General features: G+C 37.4%; 1 protein-coding gene across 2 annotated transcripts in view; it reads right to left on the bottom strand.

Annotated features, from left to right (window-relative positions):
* Positions 1 to 3,347, bottom strand: part of slc2a9l2 (solute carrier family 2 member 9, like 2) — a 96,056-nt gene extending 92,709 nt beyond the window's left edge. For both annotated transcript variants that reach the window (XM_028575242.1, XM_028575243.1), the window contains exon 1: positions 3,237 to 3,347. In XM_028575242.1, coding sequence (XP_028431043.1) covers positions 3,237 to 3,275 — 39 coding nt within the window. In that variant the 5' untranslated portion in view covers positions 3,276 to 3,347. The remainder of the gene's footprint in view (positions 1 to 3,236) is intronic.
* Between the last annotated feature and the right edge of the window lie 9,608 nt (positions 3,348 to 12,955).

Here is a 12,955-nt window from a genome sequence, read left to right as displayed (position 1 = left end):
TATAAAGTTATGAGTAGCACAAGAGAAAGGCCACAATGTCATGAAATTCAAGCCTTTTATACCTTCAGAAGAATAAACATGCTGAAATGTCATGGAACTGTGCCAATTAGATTATTAGATATCCTGTGAGCAAAGTTGACAATTAGGCCAGAAGATGGTGAAAGTATTAATGTAATGGGTTCATACTTTAGGGAGATTGAATGTGCTGTAAGTAATTCAATGTATTAAAGAACTAAATTAAGCACTTTCGGCTATGAGCAGGCTCTGTACGGGGGTATGGCATATGTCATACACTGTATAGCCTAGTTGGATCCGTTTAATTAGTTCCTGAAAAGTCAAAGTAAAAGGAACTATCTGAGTGAAAGGACTGGTCGTGGCAACAAGGCCTAACAGAGAAACATGGTTACTGTAAGTTAATTTAGCAGGGTGTCTGTATTTATTTCTAACAGTGAGTAAACTTGGAAGCAACCCACTAACAGTTAACGCCTAGGGAATAGCACTAAGTGTGTTAAAGGTGTGGTTCAGAATTTTGGACATAGGACCTAATTTCCAAGTTAGCTAGTGTGTTATGTATCAGTGGAGACCGTTTTCAACACTTTTCATCCTGTCCTTCCAGTTGCAGAGTTCGCTGGTGCTAGGTTAGCATAAGTCAACAGTATCTGCTAGCCTGCCACTAAAAACAGTCTTACCCCCTCCACAGTACACCCGAGGCAAATAAATGATAACGCCAGACTATCAATGTAAATGTCTGTGTTGATAGAATAATGTTAGAAATAAAGCTACCCTTTGCACCGGATTATCGTGGTCTGCAGAAGCACAGAACTCTCTCTTTTTTACTTAAACATGTTTATTGCTTTGTTCATTAGTGTTTATATATGTGTGTTAATGATGGCTTTTTTATAAAATATGAACTGCATGCAAACATTATTTGCCACACAATTGAGCCAACTCAGCAACACCACTATTGTTGGTGTAACTGTGGTTACCTAATGCTTTCACTCTCATTGTTATCTTATCCTTTGCTTTTCTAATTACATCTACTGTATCGGTGTATGACTAAGGTGGTATTTTCCTTAAACCTGAGGAGCATCATTAACACTTAAATTCAAATGTGAAAAGCATTTATCAAACAGCTACCTATACCTATGTGTAGACATTTATTCATATCTTCTACTTCCTCAGTAGGAATGTGATGAATAAAATGCATAGATGCATAAACTGCTGTCATGTTAGAAATGGGTGTGGGTGTGGGTGTGCGCATGTGTGCGTGTGAGAGAGATAGAGGGACATATTTTGTCTCCATAAGATATAAGATAAGATTATTTCTTTATCTCCAAATACTTAAACATACACAGAATAAATTAAACACAAATTTGTTGTACTCTTCCATTTATCTTTTGCTGGCTCTTAATTTTTTTGTTATTTTCTTCATTGTAGTACATGATTAATAGAATATCTATTTTACATTGTCCCTACTGAACATTTCTTGTCAATGTAGCTTACATAAAAATTAGTGGGATTTGTCTTCAGTCTGGCTGTATCTTCATACTGTATCTCTCATTGGCTGACCAAAGCAAACACCGCGACTCCCCCTGGACACACTAACTACTTAGAAATGTCCTCATAGGATGTTTTCACAGGAGAAGTATTTACAAGGAAAATGAAAAAAAATGTTGTGAGTTGTGAGATTGAAACTGGAACAAAAAATAATCAATAAAAAAAAAAAAAAAAAAAAAGAATAGTCAGTAGAAAAGAAATGGGACGGTAAAATACATTTATTTATTATTATTATTAAATGTATTTATTATTATTTATAAATACATAGATTTATTGCAACCTTAGCTAGTTAAAAAGCATATGAGACATTTGTATTAAATTAACAGCATAATTAATTAGGCATAATTAAATGATTAAGTCACATACCATTAGCTATTTGTGCTAAGTGTTTTTTGAATTTAGGACTAGAATTTTTCATTGTCTCTTTCTCAACTTGAGAATATGCATAAGATGTTCATTTGCATGGGGAGCCTGGGTGGCTCACCTGGTTGAGCGTGCACCCCCATGTACAGGGGGCGACAAGCGTGTGCCCCCCTTGTCGCAGCGGCTGCAGGTTTGGTTCTGACCTGCAGCCCTTTGCTGCATGTCATCTTTCCTGATTTTATCTGTCCTATCAATAAAGGCAATAAAAGCCAAAAAAAATAATTTAAAAACGATGTTAATTTGCATATTGCAAATGTCTTGATGACAGCACTTTATTCTACACTTTTTAAAACGACTCCATACGCTCTCCCTTGACACAACACAATCATGCAGTTTACAAATTCTATAAGATCACGCTTCAAGACAACTCCTGAGAATCCATTTTTATGCAAAACCACTGTGGTGAAGGAGATGCTGTTGCATATGCATACATAAGTGGTAGCATATGCAAATGGGAAGGAGAACTCTACTCAGGGGTTGCTCTACTTGGGACACATATTACAATGTATTTTTTAAAGGTGCATAACAGTGACTCTGATGAAGATGTAATCCTACATCAAAACGTTAGTCACTGTTATGCACCTTAAAAAATAAAAAAACTATAAAGTAAGAAGACATTTGTGTTGCACCAGCGATTTTCTTTTACTCTACAATAAACATAATTCTACATATTAAGTGTAACATTTTAAGATAACCAGGACTGAATCATAGCATTTTTCATTATTTTTATATTACTGAACATCATTCCATCATTTTGTGTGTCAAAGGTTACCACTTAATTACATCATCAATACAGTTGGTTTTTTTTCTCATGTTGTCCGCCACACCGGTTGACACTCATTACTTAAATCTAATATCAATGTGATTAAAGCACAGATTCAAACAGTGGAGAGGGCCTCTGTGTCAGCAGCAGGTCAAAGCCTCACAAAGTGACAGCGGGATTCAGGATTACGTCACAGAAATGTGTTAATATGTACATTACAAAGTTCATGTACATACTGTATTTACTGAAGGGCAGTTTGCTCACAAATCCTGTCCATGCCTACTACCATCATAACTGGTTAATGTATGACATAACAAGCAAATAACAAAAACATGTCCAACAGCCATGACCCAGGACAGGACTGTCAATCTGTCCAGCCAGTCAAATTTGATACAACATAAGTTCTAAAGTCATAAAGATATGAGCTTGCCCATTGCATATTCAGTGAGTTGGTGACACTAACCTGTTCAGAGTTCTTCCTAGAGTCGCTTACCTTGTGATCTGCTGGGTGGTCATTCTGTGGTTTGTCCATCTTAACGTTTCAGCAACCTTAAATGAGAAGGTCGTATAATATTAGACATCTAGCTCACACAGAATATGGGAAGACAACAAACGTTTCACAACAAAGAGAGGGAAGTGGAATTTATTTAAGAAACTGATGTGTAACATCTGCTGAAAAGGAAATAACAGTGCCTCAATGTGCTGACGTGCACATAGTGACGCTGGTACAAGAACACAAAGGATTATGGATCAGAACTTGGTCACAAGTTTAGGATTTACCCAGAAGTCAAATCAGTTTTCCAACATTTAGAAATCTTACTAGCTGAACCTTGGCTACATTTTGAAGCATTGGATTTTTGTTCAGTTTTTGAATAAAAACAAATCAGAACTTCTACTTCATCACATTATAGAATTGCAACAAAGGCAATATAAAGCTCAAGTCTCCCACCTAGTGGTTGTAAGAATGATAACACTCAAAAATACTGGACAGCAGACATGTAAAAATCTAGAAATTGTATGAAATATAGAGGTCTCTAAATTAGGTATACTATTTTACCAAACACAGTTGGTGCAAGGCATGCTGGGGTGTATTCCAAGCATTTTATATCCTTTGTGGAGGGGGGGTCGGAAACAAGGCAAAGCATTTGCAGTGCTGCTGATTTCCTCTCCTACCCCACACTTGATAACATTTAATAACATTCGGTCAGCTTCCAGAATGTAAATGAGTCCCTGATTGGATGACTAGAATGAAAACCAGCAGGACTCTGTGTCCCGAGGAGCAGGATTAAAAGCCACAGCTGTGGAGTGAATTCATAAGAAGACCTTCCCTCACTACAACTATTTGATTAATCCACTGCTTTGATTTGTGCCATTTATTCCAATGCCAGTTCAAATTGGATCCTTTGTATTTAAGCTTTCAGAGATTTTTTTTGCAACCCAAATTGCTGAACCGTTTAAGTACAACTTTAAAAAAAAAGAAAGAATCACAGTTCATGTTAACAATTTCCCTTCACTATCAAGGCTCCATTATCACCAAATGTAATATAGTTGAGCATGACAGTTCACCTTTGAGAACAGTTTGACAAATACAATCTGAATTTAAGGTCAAATTACCACATGAAGAACTTCCTGTGTGATAACTGAGCAAACTGTGTGTAAAAGTTTTTCCTTTCCAAATAGAGAAACAAAGACTTATACTGACGACTACTTTAAAATAAAAGTACTTTTTCCACGCCAGAATGGGTGGCAAACAGAGTAAGACACACATCCCAGGGGGACCAATAGTGCAATCAAAAGGAGAGTAAAAGTAATCTCGTATTTGATCTGCTTTTATATGTTTAACTGTTTTTAACTGCTCTTCAATGTTTAATTTCTTATACTGCACTGTAACTTTTATTCTCATATTTTATCTGTTTTTAATTTATTTATTTTTTTATCGTTTTTATGAAAAGCACTTTGAATTGCCCTGTTGCTGAAATGTGCTATACAAATAAAGCTGCCTTGCCTTAGCCAGAGAATGTGGTTGTGCATGAAAGCCAATTTAAGCCTACCTAAGCTTATACCTATAGTGTGACTGTATTTGCAATCACTGTCTATAGCAGAAAAAAAGAAGTTCATTCAAGGGAATCAGAAGAGTCAGCTGTCTTGCTGTTTGTATTAACATTCTCAGTGGCATCCAATTTATCTTGATACCCTGACTTCATCTTCTGTTGTGCTACAATTCTTTTACTATTATTATGTCTATTGTTTTCTTCTGCTATAATGAATGTTTGCTTTAGTGTTTGTTTTTATATTTGTACCTCTTCAACACGTTGGTCAACTTTTTTTTTTTTTTAAATGGGCTAAGTTTAACTTGATTTGACTTGGCTTAAATGCAGAGAAAATCAGGCTTGGTTGGTTATCAGGAAATGTGGGTATTGCCATTAGTATATTGTAACAACCCTGGGCTTGAGGCATGTAGTCAGATTAAAATATTGTTCTGGAAAGAACAGGAAAATGATGAGACCGGCAACAGGTATTGCGTTTCCTTTTCTCATTTCTGCCAGACTTTATTATACACATACAACTGTATTTTAACTGTGTTCTCAATTTCACATTTCTTGTCATGACAAAGTAGCATAATCACACAACATAGCTTATATTCAGTGTTTAACATGCCAGGGGCCTTACCAAATAATATCACAAAGGAGCCTCAAAATAGGCTGTTAGTTTTGTAAGTGAAATTAACTTGCACGCCTTTAGCTGTACCATTCCAACCACAGCTGTGCGTTTTTACCAGTGAATAACCTGTAAAGAACAGGTAAATGATGAGAACGGAAACTGTGTTTCCTTCTCTCGCTTCTGCCAGACTGAAAGACGAAAGTCGGCTACAGCCATAACTCTTTAACAGTTTGTGAGGATGCTCGGGCTGAGTGATGTGGTTGAAATCATTATGTGGATTTGACCAAGGATATTTCCTGATATTGATATGGATCATGATATGGCAAATGTAGACAAAAAATCCTACATAGCCTACTACTAGAGTAAAATAATCAAACTGATGTCCACCACCACTGTGATCCACCATGCATTGCATGACATCAAATTCATATAGTGCTTAGTCATTCATTTGGACAGCTAAACCTTGTAAAATGATAACATTTGATACAGTGTAATTCAACTGATAGTCAGTGACTGATAATACTTCCATATACTACAGAAGCTAATCCTTCAAAATCCATAAAGTTCCGTGGATAACATCTAAGAAAATTGTTTGGTACAAGAAGTACATAGTTACAACACCAACAGACCATGACATTTTTCAACAAACTGAGAAGTATCCCTGGGGTTAACTTACCCACGCAAATACTGTGTATCCAACGCTTCCAGGAAGACAAGTGACCCAATAATACCTAGACATGACAGACATAATGACACTGATAAATGTTTAACTTTGATAAGCCCCTCCCTTTGTCTCACTTTTTGCAGTCATATTTGGGTCAGCTACACTCCAGAGAAGAGAAACATTAACTACATTTTTGTGTTATTTGAGAGCACAGCTCTACTGAGATTTGCAAAATTGTATTTACTTGTATTTACTCTTACTTACAGAGCACAGAGGTGGTTTGATATAAAAAAAAAAATAGGACAGTGATATCAACAATAAAAAGGTATTTATTCAGTAAAGTGGTCCGCAGTCATGTGGGAAATGAACATTTCAGATTTAGAAGTATTTATTTTTGGTGATGCCTGTGATTCTCTGTGTTTAAGTCTTGGGGGTAATCAAATGAGAGTCAGCTCAGCTGACAGTCAACTGAGAGTTAACTTTAAAGGGCCATTGTACTGAGGAAAGAACAAAGATAAGATGAGATAGACTTTCAAGAAGAAATTCCATTGTTACCGCAACTCAAAACATTCCACACAAATCAAAATAAGACAAATACACATTAATTAGACCTAGGAAAATATACACAAAGTATTAGAAGAAATAGAAAAAAATAGAATAAGAGTAATAATAGTAATTTGTACACTATAAACACTCTTAATATAAACACAGGTAAACAAGAACAATATATATATATATATATATATATATATATATATATATATATATATATATATATATATATATACATATATACACACATACATTATGAGATAAGGTGAGGATGAATAGAAATGGCATACTGCACAGTAGGAGGTGTAATAAATATGCATATTGCATATAGTGTCAAGTGATGGCTCATGTTGCAGAATTAGCTAGCAGTGCTACGTATATATTTGTATTCATGTATTTCTCCGAATGATTTGTATATGCGACAGGAAGATGTTGGTTAAATAAGTCAATTTGTGGTGTATTGTAATCCCATGTGGGATGGGCCAAAATGTTTGGCATGACACAGAAATACAACATAACTAACTAACTAACTAACTAACTAACTAGCTACTAGCTAGCTAAAGAGTCTGACTGCTGCTGGAAAGAAGGACCTGCGGTAGCGCTCCTTCTTGCCCTGCACAGGTACCGCACACATGAGAACACATGGGGAATGAATGACTGGTCAGCAACTGCTGTTCTGTTTACCTGATGACATATATGGCAAGGCCTTCTGAAAATCCCTCCAGAGAACAATCATCTTTGGGTTTTTTTTGTAGAGGAGAGAGAAGTAAAGGAATATGATCGAATTTTTAAAGAGAATGAAAAGAATTTCTCCAACTTTTTTTAAAGAAAAAGATCCTGTGGTGTGAGTAACAATACTCACAAGCTGTAAAAATCGGCAGTAAGTATCTATGCACACCATGATGGCCCCTGTATATCCCATATGATATTAAAGAGTGACTTAACATCCCCTTGATTTTTTGTTTTTGCTGACCTCCAGTGATTAAACTTCTTATCTTCTTGCACTGATGTGAACATGTGATCCCATGACATCACTGTTGGCTGTGGTTACAGGTGCAACAAGGCACATTTCCACATCACACCCAGGAGGTGTTCAATGACAACTCTTCAACCACATAGGACAGTTAAACACTGCTTTTCAGCCTGGTGTTAAGTTTCTCCTAAAAGAAGACTAAAGCTCGGCAGACACAATGCATTTTTATGAATCTTGTACGTTGTTTCAACTTACACTGCGTGTTTTCATCAGACAGAAGCTGTGACTTTTATGCTCACACTGTACGGGTAACAGGTCAATTGAGCTGCTAACAATGAACGTAAGCATGAAACTCCCATCAATTTTGTCCCCTGACAATTTCAATTTAATCCTCAACAATGTCGACAAAAAAAGAGAAAGACAGCTTTACTTTGCGTTATTCTACTATGAATGGAGATTAAGAAGAAAAAAAGAAAAATATTGAGCCGCAGGCTGGAAGATAAAGACAATATGGTCTGTCTGTTTAGTTTCAAATCACAGCAGTCTCACAACATGTAAAATACTACTCCAATAATATCAAAACAAGCTCACCATAGTTTATAACTGATTTTTTTACAGCAGCCATGTGGGAGATCAGGTCATGGAAGTGCTTAAACTGCAAGACAGCCAAACAAAAGTTTGGCCATGCCAGAAATCCAATCAATCGTCCGAGAGCCCAATTGTTGATTGTTCAGTCAAGTAATCAGACGCCTCAATCGGCTCCTCAAATGACAACCGACCTCACTGAAATTCAGACAAATATGAAAAGAATTGGTCGCCCCCACTGATTGGTCATTCATTTTCAAATTAGCACTAAACACAAAGTACAGCTGAGGCCCATCATTAGTTATGCAGGTATTTAGTCATAAACCAAAGTATTGGACAAATAAAAAATCTGACCTGATTATGGTGCTTGTGAAATGTCAGAAGATCACAAAAGCTATTACCACTTTCATTCAGAGCTATATCAATACATCATCATCTCCATGAGTTAACTTTGCCACCAAATAAAAGGTTCAACATCACATTCATTTTAGTTATGAAGCATTTATTAACTGAGTATTTCTTTTCTCGGAGTAAAAAAAAGTTAGGGAGGTTATGGAGGAATTAAGCATATTCGCTTTTATTTTAAAATGTTTGTGTAATGGCAGCCGTAACATTAATGAGCAGGTGCTGAGGAGGAGAAGAATGAAGAGAAAGAGAGCCAGTTTTGACTGAATTGAAATATCTCCCCATACAGTAATTAGGACTAACACCTCACTCTCCCTCCATTGACTTGCTCCATTACTGTTCTCCATTTTGTAGGCCTAGTCAAGTTTTAAATCTTTCTGTCTGTGTCTAGGGCTAACTCCCGCCGGCGCATAATTGTGACAAATGTCGATGTAGATCGACGTAAAAGTCACATCAAATCCACCTTGATTCCTAAACTCTCTCAAAACACCGGGGGGCATTTAACTTTGAAAAAGATTATAGAAATATTGAAATTCTCCCTACAATCATTACAACTGCAGCTCTGTATGTGCAAAATGGACACTGCTGTTGAGTTAATGTTTCAAAACTCTTAGAACCAAAACAAACATTGACATTAGCTTTCAATGGGGTCTCGCCTGATAATCAAAAGACTGCAGTCAGTCATGAGGATATAGTATGGATCAGGGGCCTTGTCAATTCTTAATAGTAAAGAAGTCCTGGTACTTACCTTGAGTAGTGTTTAGATACATTATGGCACTGAGTCAAAGTTTAAAATCCGAACATACAGATACTGTATTGGAAGAAAATGTCTGTTTCTCCCACCATAAGAATTTTAAGAACAATGGACAGTGCACTTCTAGCGTGCCCATGCGCCACTGTACTGCAGCATTCCTTGCAGCATTTATGTTCATTTCCTGATAAATGGAGCAATAACGGCATTCTAGACAAAGAAGAAGTATAAGTTTCTGCGACTGGTGGAGCTTTTGCACACACACTATAATGTGTGTTACATAAAAGCAGCACAAAAGCTTGGTCTTCAATCCCCCAAAAATGTCCCTCTCCTCATGCAGCTTTTTCACTGATCAATGGCTGCTTTATTCTCCCTTGGCTTCACATTAATTATATTGTTGAACCTACTGGCTGGCAGCTGTCTATATTACAAACATGTGAGCCACATTTCTGCTATGTGGAAACTGCGTGAAAGAGCACCTCCAGTATCATAAACAGAAGCAAAACACATGACAGTTTAATGGTTTGATAGCTGCAGCACAGGGCTGGAGGATTGAGCAACTCAGAGTGTACCAGGCTTGGGTCAGGAAATGCCATGGAAAAAATAAATAAAAGATATGGCCAAGTAATGAAACTCAGGCTTGTAAATTGAACACCCCCTTTGGGAGATATTTTCTCAGCCCTGGAGTCTAGGTAACCGACATATTAAGTTCCCCAGACCTTACAGTGGGAAAGGAATCCATGGGCACAATCTTGCACTACTCATGCCTACAGAAGAGTCCACTCCAGACTACATTATTACAGCTAATGTATGCCTCTCGGTTCAATTGTGCACTGCTACAGATCTGCTATATATTTATAATCTACTGTCGTATCATACAACATGGTCCACTCGGTGTGTTAAGTATTACTGCCCTTGTGCCATGTGTCATAAATAAGTAGGCAATAAAAGGCAATCTAATATTGATTGTCAACATTGCAAAGTTCTTTCCATAGCTCAACTTCTGATTAGTTTAATCTCAGAGATCATTTTTTTCAGCTGTGGTGCATGGTCCTTAAAACTGATGTCAGCAGCTGGGTTAAACATTGACTCTTCCACTGTGTCACCTACAAAGAACCATTTCTATACGCACCAGTTATTGTGAAGGAGTGGAGAAATTAAAAGAGCATAAGTGTTAAATGTACTTCTTACAACAAAGGAAAATTCACTCTGTAAGATATCAATTAGAGAAAGAAAACTTACATGCCACTCTCAAGACTTTCGCCGTCCAAAATCAGGCTATTCTTGCAGATTCCACAACCAAAGTAACTGCAGGCATATAATGAGAAAACACCATTATCACATGAGAACTAGCTGGCTAACTTAATTTACTGTGGCTGGACATTAACCAAAAGTGGTTGGAGGCACAGTGTAGAGTGCTGCTAAAAGAGGCAATCCTCATTTCTGATCAGTCAATCATCTACTCTATGTACTGTATTCTGCATGGTGAAGTTAATAAATAACTTCATTTTAAACATATTGTCCAAACAGTATATTTATACTTTGAATACATCCTCAAAGTTTTGAAAAGCCATTAATAAATTACTGGAGACGTTCACAATGCAATGCATCACTGGTGTCATGTGAAATCCCTGTATGTGTGGTTTGGGTCATTTTCATGTAAACATCGAATAAAACCCGTTAAATGTTTACATGCTCTTTTGTTATCTTAAATACATTGTAACTATTAGAGTTTGGAAACTTTTGGAGATTAACTCCAAAATGCATGGTGGTCAGGCTGAAACAGAGTTCATTTTCTTAAACTAACATTAGTGACACATTATTCATCCCATAGTATGGCTACTGAACCTAACACAATATGCTATGCTACGGTTACAACCTGAACTGCATGAGTGTGTGTATGATCCACTTACCTTTTATATTTCCTTACAGATTGCTCTGACAAACCCAGCCAAGTTATTCCATTCCAACACAAATGATGGTGATGGAATCAAGCAATTTGTTAAATGATCTACTGCTTCTTCTAACATAAGCATTAAAGTGTTAAGTTATATAATAAGTTATATATGCTGTGCAGCCAGCCAATAGGCACATCATTATTTGACCCACTAACCTGTGGCGGCAGAAGGTGTGCATAAATATTTTGAGAGAAATATGGCCCCCTATTTCCCTCCTCCTCCCTGAAGCAGCAGGACTGGAAAGAAACTGGACTTGAGAATAAACTCTTTGGCCACCATAATTCTCTAAAGATACAAGAAAGAAATGGCTAGTGTTAACTATCATTTACATTGGACAGTTTGTGTATGATATTATTAATTTATGTTTGCTTTCCTGTGTTCTACTCTCTGAATCTAGATGAAGGTAAGTCAAAGTATTTTTGTATACAACAGTATACAATAAATGAGTTGTGTTGGAAATTGAAGATTGGCATTTAAACATTTCCAACATTAGAGCCTGAGGTAAGAAGTCCATTTGCAGAGCAGCAACATTTAGCACTAGGTTCACTGCCTTCTCAGACAAGGACATTAAACATAAAGTTATGGCCCTGATAGGTGAGGTAGACCTACTAACTTTATTAGGCTTATGTAAAGCTTAATTACCATGATTAGCAAGGCCATGGACCTCTCTCATTCGATTCACATAACTGCGTGTAAGTCACTGCTCGTGCATATGCATTAATTCTCCCTTGTGAGGGGGAGGGGCTTAGGAGAACATTTTGGGCTTTAGCAGAAAGCGGGAGGAGGGACTGAGAAGTTGTTGATGTTCACATTTTTTGTCTAAGTCCTGGATCTTCCCAATCCTACCTACAGCACCTTTAAGACAACAAGCCTGAATAGGACATCATTTTTTTTTTTTCCTTTTTATAAATGATGGCGTCTGACAGTCTGGTGAGGTCAGGGACTCGAGTCTGTTCGGTGTGTTCCGTGCTGTCGTCAGGCGGGAGGAGCCGTCAGCGTTCATTTGGGCCGATTTGACTTGTTGAATTGGAAGGGGGGTAGTTGGACTCAATGACTAATCTGATTGGTGGAGTGCTAACCCGGGAATGACTAGCGGGAGGAGCGTGACTACTGCCTCTCAAAATCTGACGAAAATCTTTCAAACTGATGTTTGAAAGATTTTCAGAAACACGTTTTGGTGAACCATTTTCGTAAAATATGAGATTGTATTCCGAACAAGCCGCCATTGTGGTCTGGCTTTGAAATTTGGGAGAAGCCAGACCCAATACAGACTAGCGCCGCCTGCTGTTATGAGACGTACTACGTGCACGCGCAGAATGTACGCTCAAGTCGGCGTCACTTCGGTGGGTTCCGAGGCACTTTTTTTGACTAACTCAGGGAGGTAGTCGGCTGACTTTTCTGCCGAAGGTCGGCCGTTGGGTTGGTGTGTTAGAGCCTTAAGAGGGACCCTTGCTGGTAACATTGGTGTGTGTCTGAATGCCATGGAACGGTGATGAAGATTCCCACTAGACAATCTGCACAAATGTGTTTGACAAGTAGAAAGAGCAAGTATGAAAGGGAAAAATGCATAAAAAGTTTTTTTTATTATTATTCATGAATTACTTCCACCTTGGAAGCAGATGCATATAGACATGGGGAAACAAATAAGTGCGACAAGCATAGT

The sequence above is a fragment of the Perca flavescens genome, chromosome 4 (assembly GCF_004354835.1).
Source record: "Perca flavescens isolate YP-PL-M2 chromosome 4, PFLA_1.0, whole genome shotgun sequence".
NCBI classification, from domain to species: Eukaryota; Metazoa; Chordata; class Actinopteri; order Perciformes; family Percidae; genus Perca; species Perca flavescens.
Note: the sequence above shows the minus strand (reverse complement) of the source record. Positions and strands in the feature narration are given on the sequence as shown.